Genomic DNA, 14,747 nt, shown 5'->3' on the forward strand with positions numbered 1-14,747 from the left:
CATGTGTACAATGCTGTAATACAATTTAAAATAATTAAAAGTTTAAACAGTATCAACTAAACTCCATTAATATAAGTATCGAGTGGTATTAAATAAATACAGCTTTTTAGTATAGATTACACTTTTCTAAAGTGTATTTAAAAAATAAAAACAATCTAATTACAATCTAATCTTTCCACGTTTGATCCCAAAATCCCAAGAAAAATACATCTAAATGGGGAGAAAGCTATGCTGAAAGTTTATTAAGATACTTAGAAGACAAAGATAATTTATGTTGCATTTGTCTGATTGTGAATAAAAAAATACATTTAATTAAACATGCGTTTGCGATTTAAATCAAAATGCGATTTAAATCAGTATAAATGTTTATATTGTAACGCATACTGTACAGCCTCCATTTCTCTATAAAAATTTAAAAGATCATTTGCGCAGCCTAAAAGGGGGGTCTGCTCTCAGTGACAGCTGACAATCCTCCATACACTCAAGTGAAAAATTAATAATGCCAATGTAAACGTCGTATTTACAATTTGTTGATAATAGAAATGTTAAGTTCTCTAAAGCTTTGTGATAGTTTATCCAGGCAGCAAAAGATCAGCTACACTGGGAAGATGCGACACCGAAGATATGATTAATAACCTTTTAAATCTGAAGGGAGATTTAAAGGGATCCCCCACACACACACACGATAGAAGCAGGAAGCAGAAGCAGGGACAGTTGTCAGAAGGAAAGAAGGTGACTCTTCATTGTTATTAAAAATGACTTAAATTCGAACATGTTGTGATATTTAGAAATATAAAAAGTCAATTAATTGTCCATAATATTGCTATTTTATTTTTTTAAAGAAATGTTTGTTAAAAGAAAAGTTGTAGCGTCGGCTGGATTTGAACACCCAACCTGTGGTTCAGAGGGCAGGCACATAGACTACAGTACCACCCGCAAGGTCGCATGAGGAGTGGTGAAACAGCCCTACACATACAGTATCAACAGACATTGTACAGCGTGTACTATTGTGTTGCAGTATATTAATATAATTATATCATTATTAATTTCTTTAGATACGCGATTCCATATTATAGTTGCAGAAAATCTTAAAACTACCACTTTTTATACACGTTATTTGACATGTTAGTTAAAGACTTCGATGCTTAAAATGTTTAGGGAGAAATGGAATACTGGTGTGTATTTGTTCTTTAAGAACCAGCCATATACTGTAATACTGTATGTTTATGTTCCAAAATTAATATCGTTTATGGCCTTCACACGTGTTATGCTCCTATTCTTTTTATGCTCAACTACTAAGATTTCCCTTCAGTGGTAAAATTCCATATAAATATTCAATACTAAAACAGGCACAGTAAAGACATTTAAATCTTTCTGCGACCGACCAACGCACTACGAGTGCCCCTGTCGGTCAACCAATCACGTGACGTCACCATGACGCGCGATGATGCGCGATGACGTAGACAATTATCCGCGGTACGTGTCTGTGCCGAGCACTTTGAATGGCTGCATCTGTACCTCCTATTTAACTGTTTTCACTATGTTCAAACTACAAGGTACCATAAGGAGCAGTGCTCGGACCCCCCACCAGTATTGTTCTCTCTGTACATGTTGCCTCTAGGTAGGATAATACGAAAGCATTATATTAGCTTTCATTCCTCTACTGATGACACTCAAATATACATTTCATTTACACCTAACGGCAAACTGGTCAATTGTCACTTTAGCTAATTGCATTAATGAAGTAAAGTCTTGGATGTTTGAAAACGTTATGTCACTCAACTCTGATAAAACAGAGGTTCTGTTGTTTGGAGGCAAGGACTGCTTAAGTGAGGATAGGACTGCTATAACCTCGCCACTCAACTCTGAGGGTTTAAAATTTTGCCTCAGAGATTCGACATGTAACTTAATCGTCATCTTAGACACAAGGCTCTAATTTAACTCTCATGTTAATGCAGTATTGAAGGCGTGCTTCCTACAGCTTCCTTAATTGCAAAATTAAGGTATTTTCTTTCCACTCAAGACACAGAGGAACTAATACATGCTTTTGTATACAGCAGATTAGATTACTGTAATGCCCTTCTATCTGGGAACACCTATTGCACCTTCAACACCTTACAGCGAATTCAAAACGTGGCAGCTAGAATTGTTACCAGGAGTAGAAAGTACGACCACATAACACCTATACTTAGCTCTCTCTCCTTTGGCTTCCTGTTAGTTTCAGGGCAGACTTCAAAATTCTTTTACTTACTTATACGGCTCTCAGAGGTCAGGGACCTGTCTATTTAATGGAGCTGATTAATGTATACAATCCAAGTCACCCACTTAGATCACAGAACACAGGTCTTCCTCTTATTCCACATAGTAATAAAAAAAAGCTGGCGGTAAAGCCTTTAGCTACAGGGCCCCTAGTTTATGGAATAGTCTGCCAGCCTACGTAGGGAATGCTGAGTCAATCTCAGGATTTAAACCCAGACTGAAAACCTATCACTTCAGCCTAGCCTACTCACACCTTACATCATAGCTTGTTGTAACTATTGCTTCTGGTGCAGCTGTACATGTCATTGTCCCAGTGTTGGCCTTCAAGGTAGATACATCTGTTCTGACCAAACTATTCTATTCTCCTCCCCACATGTCCGGATGGTGCCCGAACTGGGCACTTGCACATTTCTGTGTATGGAAATTTCTTTGCTTTGAGGTGAATATACTAAATTATGTATTGTTGTTTCTATTGTGAAAGTTGTACTTCTTGTATTTACTTTTCATTATAGTGTATTTTAAGCATTTTAATATTCTTTGTTGTATTTGAATTGCTGTTATGGAGGAATTTTATACTTGAAAGTTTCTACATATTTTTAGCTGATATAGTTAGCTTTGTGCATTCGGAAGCCTCAACACTGTGTTTGCAATTAAGCCAAACAAATATATAATGCTGTAGGATTCTCAAGATTTTCAGCAGATGATGAAGTTCCTGTTAGGTTACACCATTATTTCAGCACATAAACATTTTTTGAACTTAAGAAAGTAATAAGTATCTCAATTCAAGATTCACTGCAATTGACTACTAATATGGTAGTAGTTCAGGTGGGTAGCTGCGTCAGCATGCGTAGGCTGCAAAAGAACAAGTAATAGGTTTATTCCATGCTGAAAAAAAGAAGAAAGAGAACACAACGTTTCGGCCGTGGAGCCTTCTTCAGGTGTGAGAGAGACAGGGCAGTAGGCAAAGGTAAAGTAGCGGGAGAACAAAGGTTGGGAGGGAGGAGGAGTGAGAGGCGGGAGCAGGGGACAGAAAGAGAGGCCAATCAAGAGGTGTGAAGTCAGAATGGGTGCAGAGAGGTGTGAAATGAAACTTCCAATGAATGGAGAAAATTTAAATGAACAGTAGTCTGTCGTTAAGAGAAGGGAGAATGTGTGATCCTAGCTGCAGAATAATTTTGGTTTCGGTGGTCTTTCTGATGTATGACTTCGGAAAACCGTCTCTCTTTCTGTCCCCTGCTCCCGCCTCTCACTCCTCCTCCCTCCCAACCTTTGTTCTCCCGCTACTTTACCTTTGCCTACTGCCCTGTCTCTCTCACACCTGAAGAAGGCTCCACGGCCGAAACGTTGTGTTCTCTTTCTTCTTTTTTCAGCATGGAATAAACCTATTACTTGTTCCTTTACTAATATGGTAGCTGCATGTGTTCTGTTCTTAGCATTATATCATTACAATGTGCTTTCATGTTGCAGTGACTGTCTTCTGCTTCAATAAAAACATTTCATAACTCCTTCTTCCGCTACCAAACCACAAGGTGTATTCCTCAAAATTTCTGAGTGGAGGTTTACAGGACAATACACTGTAGCATGAGTTAAACTACATTAGTGCCAGATTTTCCACAAAAATACAGTAGCAAAGTAAAGTAGTTGGAATAAATATCATAATAAAATTTAAATTGAATATCTAAAGCAAATTAAAATTCTAAATTGGATATTTTACATATGCTTTACTATACTGTATCTGAGAAACACCTATTCAAATTATATGGTGGCAGTTGAGTAAAGGAATTGCAAAAGAGAAAATGAATTTAATACAGTATTAAAACCACTACATATTAAAAACACAAATAATTTCCACATTAAAATAATGACTTTGTATTCAAGTCAAAATTGTGCAATACTTCCACAGTAATTTTGCCACACTGACAAATATGCCAGCCTTCTAGATGACCTACATTACCTACACAGGTTCCACATTATTCACAAGGCCAGACTACCAGATTTGTAGTTCTGTTTGTCTCGCTTACATTTTGTGTCTTCCATTTGTGTTACACCATGCCCCCAGAGGACTCGTCATTCCACCTCGCATTCCAGCATGATTTCCAATTAGCCTTTTACCCCAGCCTATTTAATACTGCTTCACACTCTCACCTGTGCTCAGTATTAGGTTTTCCTGGCTAGAGCTACCCCCGTCTTCCTGTGATTAATTACGTCTTGGTTTTTGGCTTCCTGACCCTTCTTTGTTCTCCGACTACGTCTCCTGGTTTTGTTTTGGTACTTTGAGTATTGTTCTGGCTTAGACTCTCAGCTTTCTCACGGCTTACAGCTCCGCTTCTGATTTTGTACTTTTGCACCAGTTTGTATCACTTCGGCTTTCGGACCTCGGACTGTTTAATCGACTACGCCTCTGAAGTTCGTCCTGATTATTCTGCATAGGGTCCTCATTAATATTCCGTAACAATTTGGTCCTGGTTTGTCATTTGAAGTACATACAAGTCATTATATTCTGGGAGGGTTTCTCACAGGAAATTATATTATTTAGTCTCAAATCTCATTCCATTTTTTCTTCAACTCTCCCATGTAAAATCATAGGAGATATGAATTAACTGTCTGAAGGCAAGGGAATTACATGTTTGAAGCAAAAGAAAAAGTAAAGAGGCAGAAAAAAGAGTACTTAATGTAGAAACAACTATGCAATAAATGGAAATTGGAAAATTGTTATGCTCCTATTGTTAAGTAACAGGTCAAATTATAACAGATAGAAGACTGTGTATAAAGACACTGCTTGAATAATCACAGTACAGAACTGAAGATGCTCAGCAGAACTTTTGTTGTTACCACCAATTTAGCATTTGTCACAGACTTAATGTGTTTCAATTAATAATATTATCCTTTTATCTGCTTCACACTAAGGAATAGAAAGACAGATCACCAAAAGTCCCTGAGGGAGATGAGGAATAATGGGTGGTTTTACTGGATAGACTCCTGTTGCAGATCTGTGACATTTAAGATATGAAACCACAATAAAACAAATTAATGTGTTGAAAAATACTAAAACTGTGCTTTCTTGCTTAAAGACCAAACTCTTGTCTTTCCTTAGAACACTGTTATCTGTAATATAAATAAAACCTCCTTTCCCCTTGAGAGCAATTTAGCATGCACTTTGTATGCTGATTATCCTTAAGCAGAATCAGTCAATTTCATTTACACATAATTATTTTTAAACACAGCATGTTGTGGAACTGCACAGACCTGTAGTTGACATGCATATGTAGCAATCAAATACATTAACTATTTTTTTATGCACTCACATACATAATTTATGTAAATTAATTTACTGGGCAAAAAAAGAAACCTGATGGGCACAATGGTTTACATAGAGCTTAAAAACTCATTCAATTCTTTCAAAAGGTAAACATGTTGCTTCACTATAAATAATATTTAAATAACGTTTTTCAGACATGAAAACTTATGGATGCATGTAATAACAGTAACAATAACAATAATAATTATATCAGTAGGTGCTTATAATTGGAGGAATTGGATATCCTATTAAAAAAAAGTGTTAAAGCTGTAACCATATTAAATGCAGTGTGCCACTAAACTCACTCAGAGCAGAAGCTTGTTATCGGCATAATCTTTCAATAGAAATATGAAAGGTTCAAATTTCACATTTAGTATTACATTTTTTAATCATTTTACCAAAATTGAAATAAACAGCCTTGATGACTATAGTATAGATACAAGCTACAAATACAGTTGTATCGTCTGACCTTTCCATAATTCAGGGCAGAATGTTTCTGCAGAAAGCTCAGATTTATACCACAGAAAGAGAGTATCTGGAGGAAAACCATACATTTAAATATATTTTTGAAAGCTTATTTTCATATGGCATGGTAATATACAGTATATATTGTACATGTATCCTATGTTTAGCAATAAGTAGCAACAAACTTTTCCTTCTTTATGTGCATCAGGAAGGAAATGATAAGGAAAGATCAATTACATTTACTATATACTGTACAGTATGTGGTGAATAATAATAAACTCACAAGCCAATTATTAAAGTTACAAGTAAAGTTATTTCTAAGTTTCCAACTGAGCTTCTAGAGTAAAGAAAAATTAATATTATCAATATGCAAATACTTCAGAATAACCTAGTCCAAAATATTTGCACTGCAAATGAAAGAACGTGGTACCAGCTTACAACTTTGGCTTGATAAATGTGAAAAAAAAATCTTTTAGCTGTGTTACTCTTTTCTTCTAATTCTGATCTCCTGTTGACATAATGATGCGATTAAGCATTCAATATTTTTAACTTGTCAAAATGTCTCCCCCCCCTTAGAAAGGGAAGGCAAATAAAACGTATTTATTATGGTGAAGAGTGGCTGGAACAGTCCCTTTAATCATTTCTAATTATTTGTGTACCAATAAAAAATTTGTACACAATTTGTGTTGATAGCATGTGTTAATCAGATAACGGGTGAAGCATATCAGCAACCTAATTCTAAAAATATTAACATAAACATCTGGTGCCTCCTGACAGTCTGCTTCCTGACAGTTGTACAAAGATTGGTGTGATAGGAGGTTTATTTTTCGTAGCACCTTTCAAGAATTAGTTTTTTTTTAAAAAACTGAATATCCCTATTGAGAATACTTCAGAAATAAGGAATGAAATTCAGTTGCTGAAAAACAACAACAAAAAGGAAAAGAACAAAGTGTAACCAGGCCAGAGAATAGCAAGGTTTTTATTTTAATCTCACCATCAAAATTAGAAACTAGATGTTTAGAAAAATGGAAAGAATTCTGAATGCATCACACCTGCTCATAATGAAAATTGTACCAGTCCTTTGATGGTAGTTGTAGATTAATACTGAATAGTAGCTGAAATTCTTTACTGTAAAAAAGAATATTATTACAGTATAGAGAGGTTAGAGAAGTTAGAGAGGAAGGTAGAATGTAACCTGTACTGCTGCAAGTTCAGGCACTGTGCAATATAAATACAGTATATTTTTAAAAACTGCCCAAAGTCTCAGGACTAAAACAGGAATGTGGTACCAGCATTAGCAAGTCCTTGCAAGGGACAGAAATGTATTTTGTAATCACAGTAAAGGTTTCCATCTTAAACACCCCCCCCCCCCACCAGTAAACTGTATGTTTGAGACTGTTGTAGAGTTAAGTTTATTTGCCTTCTTCACTAATACATTCCTTTCTATCTTTTGTGCAAGAATCAATTAACTGCTTTGTATTGATAGGTTACATTTCTATATTTGAAAAGGGATCAGATAATCTTCAAACCAGACATTAGTGTAGAAATTAATACAGTGACAAACCCTGCTTGTTTTTTTTTTCAAGCACAGGACATTGTTATAATAGAAACTAGTACTTTTACATTAAATATAGGTTCTTGCATCAAGTGAAAATTTTGATATTAAATGAGTACACTTACTCATTCATTACCTCAATAAGATCTTTATCAAGCCAATTAACCTGCCAGTTTGTCTTTGGACTGTGGGAGGAAACCAGAGCACTGGAAGGAAACCTACACAAACACAAGGAAAACATACAAACTCAATGCAGATAGCAAACCATGTCCAGAATTGAATCCAGGGCCCCAGTTCTGCAAGGCAGCAATGCTTACCACTGTGCCATTCTGAAACTGAGACTAATCTAAAATTCCAAAACATTTACTTCAATGTGACTGAACGTTAAATCAGCAAATGCAGAGTAAATTAACACATTGCTCAGTGTGAATGACCTATATCGGAGGCATGTTTATGACTTACCCAGACAGTAGGGACAGCATTGTCCTTTCCTTAGAACTGGTCTGGCACAGGCAACAAGAGGGCAGGACTCCGAGTAGCAACTTATCAACCCATTCAGACACACGCAGCTGGTGCATACGTTGGGCTTCCATGACTCTGCTGCCAAGAAGATGTCCCCTTCCTCATTTTTGCAATAGTTCGGTATACTCTTGTTGTTAGGTGATAATAACTGCAGGGACTCATCTGAAATTACAGGGATTTTAGAAGCTCAAGTTCAGTTAAAAAAGTGCCTTGAGCCTGTCTGTTTTTTTACAATCACTCCAAGAAAAAGCTGTTGGCAAGGAGTCAACATACTGTATGTTCATGTAATAAATAAATTTGTAAACATGTACAAAAAGACACAAAAGATAACACTAGCTCTAGGATAACCCTTACATACTTAGCTTTACTCTGCTCATAAAAATTAATTTGTTTAAAAATGAATGTATTTTGTCATCTTAAGTACTTAAATATTTTAAAACATACAAAAAGACTGAATGTGAAACATTCATAAATATACTCAGAGTTAAATAACTCAGTGCTTGACTGAAGGTAAACTGAGTGAATCATTACAGTTCAAATAATGTCTTCCAGTAACACAATCTCAACAATTCAGAACTACATTATTTAAAATGTTATAGTCTTAAGTAAACTAGATGATGTAGACAAATATACCTTTCTTTCTATTAAATACCAGATTCCATTCATGTCTCATCATTAGGATGGTAATGGAAAAAAAAATGTTTAAATTTGAATCATTAAAATGTACTGCAACCTTCTACTGCAGATGCTTATAGCGAAGAATCATTGGTATGATTATACTTTCTGTAGTATAAAGAGAAAAGTGTATAACTTTAAGTGTTATTAAAGATTATATTTTGTATTATATTAGAGATTATAAACTATATAGTATGTAGTGCAATACTAACCATATTGGAGATACTTAGCTATTTAACTTAAAAAATACATTTTACTAAAATGCATTTTCGTAACAAAGTTTTGTTCCTGAATGATAAATAATAAGAACAGTCTTAAATTGGCTACTGACCTACAGTATACATAAATTGATACCTCTAAGTAATTTACAAACCAGAGGTTATCAAAACCTAATACATAGCCTTAATGCAATCAATCAATCTTAAAAAACAAACATCAAAAAACTTTTCCAGCATTCCAATTTTATGTTATGTTCATGTCAGTTTTACATTTTAATATAATCATCTAGCTTACAATAACAATAACAAGCTCTATCTAGACTTAAACACGACCTTTAACAATAAGCCCTATCTAGACCTGAACATTTAAATAATATCACACTATATTTAGCATAGTGTAGTGTAAGCATTAGAGTGAGACTTTCTTTCACATTGTACTTGTTGATTCAATGAGATGAGAAAGAAAAACTATAAGAAAAATGGATTCAAGAAAGTTATTTCTCTTACTTTCCAAACTTTGTCTTGTATTTTGACATTATCAACAATATGATATTATTGGATAGATCACAAACCTTTCATTTTTTTCATTTTTTTTAAGATTTCCTCTGTCATATGTGCAGTGCACAGTCTTTATAGGGAAAAAGTAGTTTAAATTGGTTTAAATTTAAAAGAAAATCAGAAGAAAAAGCAATAAACTTATTGCAGCAAAAGGCTGACTTCATTCACTGCATCATTGTAATTGCACATCAACCCCTATCTCATTAATATATATTTATATTGAAATATAAAATGCATAATATATTTATATAGCTGGTAGTGGTAATTGAAAATAAAAAATAAGGTAAAAACAGTATTCCACTTTCTTCCTTAACATCTGCATAGGATTCTTTAACTCGGTCACTTGTGGTTATTTTGGAAAAGTTTGTTTTAACTACAATTCCCATGAATTTGCAAGGTTTAAATTAATAACAACAAACAGCATATGATTGAACAAACATAAGTACTTATAAACCAGCAAGGATAAGACCTGCAGGAACTCTGGATTTCATTTGTTCACTGAGTGGTGAAGGCCCAACTCTAAAGTCATTTTAATTGACAAGGACTTATATTTTATTTGTAACAATAAATCATATAATAGTATTTTAATCACATCATTTTGTTTGTTGTTTGTTGTACAAAATTAGGAATTTTTGCTCAAATTCCTGAAAATTTTCATTTTAAATATAACTTTTATTTAGAAAAAGGGTAGTACCACAATGTTATTTGTGATTTTATATTTAATACATTATTAATCTAGGTTCCTTTTTATATAAAAACAAACTTAAAATAAAAATAGGTCAAAGAAATTGCTATATATATTCATTATTTAATTTTTTAGTGACACAAACAGATTTCTAAATTATATGCTATATGTTTCTGTAACAGATTAGACAAAAAATACTGTTTTCATTCTTGAGTGTAGCAAATATCAAAACTTGTTTTTCTAATTAATCTGCACCAAGTGCTTTTTCTATGGATTTAAAACCATGTTATCATACATACAACATACAACAAATCATACATACAACAAAAAGGTTTTTGAAAACATATTGTCTACTATTTTTAACTTTTCAAAAATGCTCAAAATGTTGCCAGAAGATGGCATAAAGCTGCTTGGTGTTAAATTTCTTGAGAGGTGTACATAAACCCAGAAACCAGTTATTCTAATGGACCATTGCATTTTCGTCTTAAAAAATATTCCCTGCCTTGTATTAGAAAATGAAACTTCCTGTCAAATAAACCTATCAGCAGCACTTGTAGTTTTTAATTTAGCTTGTGGCACAAAATACATGAACTAAGAAACTACATTTCCAATTGTCCCGCACATTCAGTTGTCCAATAAAAGTAACACACCACTGCAATAACACAATAACACATAGGTTGTGAGGTTAAAAGGCATGTTTATGTTGTTATAGTTAAAAACAGGGTTCACAATCTTCTTTTGCAAGGTCGAACCTATGTAGTTTATATTCACATGAAAGTCTAAAATAAACAAATCCCCTCACTGCTTTTTACTCCCAATGGGGAATAAGCCTTTTATTCGCCACACTTATTTATATGAATGGAACTAGAAGAGTTGCCGTTTTAGCTTCAAAAAGGGATAATTGGAAAACAATTGCATTTTAAAAATAAAAACAGTATAAAAATGTTATAGTGTATACAGTGTTTAATGGTATGCTCATTTATACAATACATTTGCATAGGAAATTGAAACAATATTTTCGTTAATGAAAATGGAACTTTGTATGGGGCAACATTATTATATATAGCAAAATATTAATATATTGAGGCAATTATATTTACACAATAATTAAGGCATTTACACGTTATTTCATGTCTCATTGTAGCACCGTAGTAACAACATCCTGTCTCAACAATGTAATCATTGTAGTTAATGAAATTGTTGCTAGTATGCCTACAGTATGATCAGCCAGGAAAGCATTAAAACACGCAAAGATATGTGCTTCATGCATGTTTTTAAAACTCTGCTTTATACATTTGTTAAAACTGATATTTGTGCTGGTGATGCTGTAAAAGCACTACCTGAAATTACTTCGAGAGTTTAAAAAAGACTACTACTATTTGATTTTCTCAAAAACCTTTATCTTTTGAAACAAAAAAATAGCTAATATCTGAACACAGGAAATTTAATTGTAAGAGGCCTGTTTCCTTGTGGCACAACATAATTTGCAAGTTTTAATTTTTAACCATTTTAATTGTACAGGAGTGAAATGTGAGACTTTAGTTAAATAGTGTAAATATTACTTTTTACCATTTACAATATTTTTTCTAAACATTTAATTAATTAATTAAATTAATTCTAATATAAAACTGAAACAAACCATCTTTAGGTATTGTAACAGGTTTGCGATTTCAGGTCCAGTCTCTTTGTGTTTATATAACGTATGTGCTAAATTCCTTAAATACAAATCTTTGGAAGTCCAAGGTTTCAAATTTTTGTTGGCATATCCTCAGAAATCTTGTACTGACCTAAGCCTCTTAAGATCTCATTTTAGAAAGTGGAAATCTGGCAGATTATATTGGAGCTACTTGTAGAAACACTGTGTGCTCCAAAATTATGTCTGATTTCTATCTGGGTAGATAGCTGGTAAAACACAACAAGAAATAACATTGAACAATACTGTCCACTTAAGGGTTTTTTATATATTTTAACTGAAACAGCTAAGAAAGCAGGATACACACTATCAATTTGATTTGCTAAACCCTGTCTAATTATAGTTGAGAGTGTGTGTCCTGCTTTTTTAAACTTTTTGACTCATTTCATATGAACAGCAAATTCTTGTGTGCAAGGTTTTTTATGTTTATAGGTTGCGTATTGGTGCTAGAAAGGAACAAGTCACCTGAAGAAGGCTCCATGGCTGAAACATTGTGTTCTCTTTCTTCTTTTTTTCAGCATGGAATAAACCTATTACTTGTTCCTTTGCAGCCTACGCATGCTGACGCAGCCACCCACCTGAACTATTGCTGCTAGAGGTGGGTATGTCTAGAGGTGAAGGCATAGAGGATGGTCATGCAAGTTTTTCCAACATCCATTGAGCTAAGGATGCAAGCCGAGTGTCTCTTGATCCAACCGACCGCCTTTCAGGCAGGTACCCAATCATCTAGTTCCAGGTTCCAATCAATTCTCTAGGCGCCACTTAGGAAGTGCTCTGATGTTGAGCATTATTTTAGGATCTACTCGCCGCATGTCCATCAGACCACAGACCATTATCCTGACTTTCAGCCTTCAAGAGCCTGCATTACCTCCAGACCCCACTGCACAATTAGCTTCAGCACCTCAGAGCATTTCCAGACATTCAGAGGCTTCCCTGCTTCACTGGCTGCAAATGCCAAATTCAGTTTTCTTTTTAGGTCTCAGCCTTTGACTTGCTTTGCTGAGCATTCGGCCATCTCTGAAGAGCTCCGGCTGAGCCTCCCCTTTAATTCATAAACTTTTCCAAAGATCCACAAGCTCAAGTACTTGGGTTTCAGCTGTACTCCTGTACTCCTCTGCTGCTGCTACGTCATAGCTAAAAACCGAAAAGTTAACAAAAAAAGTTTCCTCAACAGATTGTGATGGGCGTGTTAGTCATTGTGGACCAACCTAGATCACACCCAAGGTGCAGTAAAGAACCTTCAGTAGTAAGGCTCATCATTTGGAAGGAACATTGAATCTTACAGTCCAGGCATCTTAGCTCAAGTTTTGACTGTGTCATTAGCTGACTGTAACCGATATGAAAGTGGTGGAACAAAAACAGTAAAGTGCTGCTTAATTTGGGCAGGGTTGGGTCGACCATGGTAGCCTTGGTTGACCAGGAAACAGCACCCTGTAACATTCTGGTGTTGTGAGATTATAATATTGTCAGGGAGAACCTGACTTCTCCCAAGTTGCACATTGAGACAGGTTGAATGTCAGATGGCTGTGACAATTAATGTTTTTGATGAATGCATTCTCAAAAATCTCAAGCTGTTACAAGTGATACAACAGTAAAAATCAAGTGATTAACAACTGCTGACTCCAAAGAGGTACAAAAGCATGATTCCAAATTTAAATATTTACACAGTATCTATTTACTGTATCTGATGCTACATGAATCATTTTTTGTTCCCTGACAAAGCTAACAAAGCTCATCATGCTTACTTTGGAAAGGATTTAATAAACCCCTACTACAGCTTCATAAACCCATATCTTAAAACCTCTAGAAGTTATAACTGACATCTAAAACAAAGCTTCTCTGTGGGAGTGGTGGGGTGTTTTGGGTACTGGCAATAACCTATGTTCTGGAGGCTGACTCACTCGCATTCTACAAGAAATAACCACATGCAGTACTTAAATCAATAAACTGATTAAATAAACAACAAAGAGAGGGTAACTGGCCTCCTCTTTCTTATGACTTTCTTATGTTTCAATCTAAGTTATATGCTTCACTCATGTTTTAGTGAGATAACACGTGGAAATTAGATGAACCTGGGCTCAATTTGGAATGTTACAACAAAAGGAATGAAAACCTATCAATTCAAGACTTTTCTGTGTTTTCTTTTAAATTATATAGTAAAACACATATAGAACATTCATTCTTATTTGACATTATAGAGTAATTTGTGTAGATCAGTGACACTGACAAAATATCCCATATAATATTTTTAAAATATATTTATAGCCCATACAGATGCAGCCATTCAAAATGCATGGTACAACCCCGTGCCACACGAAATTACCTAGTTTAGCATGTTATTCCACAGTATGTGATTGGCTAGCCAAAATGACCGACAGGTGGCACACGTGGTGCATTGGTTGTTAGTGAAACGATTGCTTCATTTAATCTCTTTACTGTGCATGTTTAAATCCGCTTAATATTATTAACATGGAATTTTACAATTAAATTTTAGTAGCTGAGCATAAAAAGAAGAGGAGCATAACATGTCTGAAGGTCATACACAATAGTAATTTAGGAACATTATTATTTTTACTGTATATGGCTGGTATTGGTAGTTTACATAAAAAATACACACCAGTATTCCACTTTCTTCATAAACATTTTAAGCATCAGTCTTTCATTTGGTTACATACTGCGGTTATTTTGGAAAAGGTTTTACTTGCTCCTTCTGACTATATTAAGTTTATATACTACATAAAAAGTTATAATGTTTTAACCTTTTCTATGAATATTTGCACTCATTATCGCAGTAAAAAAAGGCATACTTTTAAGAATTT

General features: G+C 34.5%; 1 protein-coding gene across 1 annotated transcript in view; it reads right to left on the bottom strand.

Moving 5' to 3' along the window:
- The window catches only part of crim1 (cysteine rich transmembrane BMP regulator 1 (chordin-like)), a 610,482-nt gene that overhangs the window by 73,186 nt on the left and 522,549 nt on the right, over positions 1-14,747 (bottom strand). Inside the window, exon 13 of the mRNA XM_088928119.1 lies at positions 8,040-8,261. Within this exon, the coding sequence (XP_088784245.1) occupies positions 8,040-8,261 (222 nt within the window). The remainder of the gene's footprint in view (positions 1-8,039; positions 8,262-14,747) is intronic.

Source organism: Atractosteus spatula, chromosome 2 (genome assembly GCF_055471065.1).
Source record: "Atractosteus spatula isolate fAtrSpa1 chromosome 2, fAtrSpa1.hap1, whole genome shotgun sequence".
NCBI classification, from domain to species: domain Eukaryota; kingdom Metazoa; phylum Chordata; class Actinopteri; order Semionotiformes; family Lepisosteidae; genus Atractosteus; species Atractosteus spatula.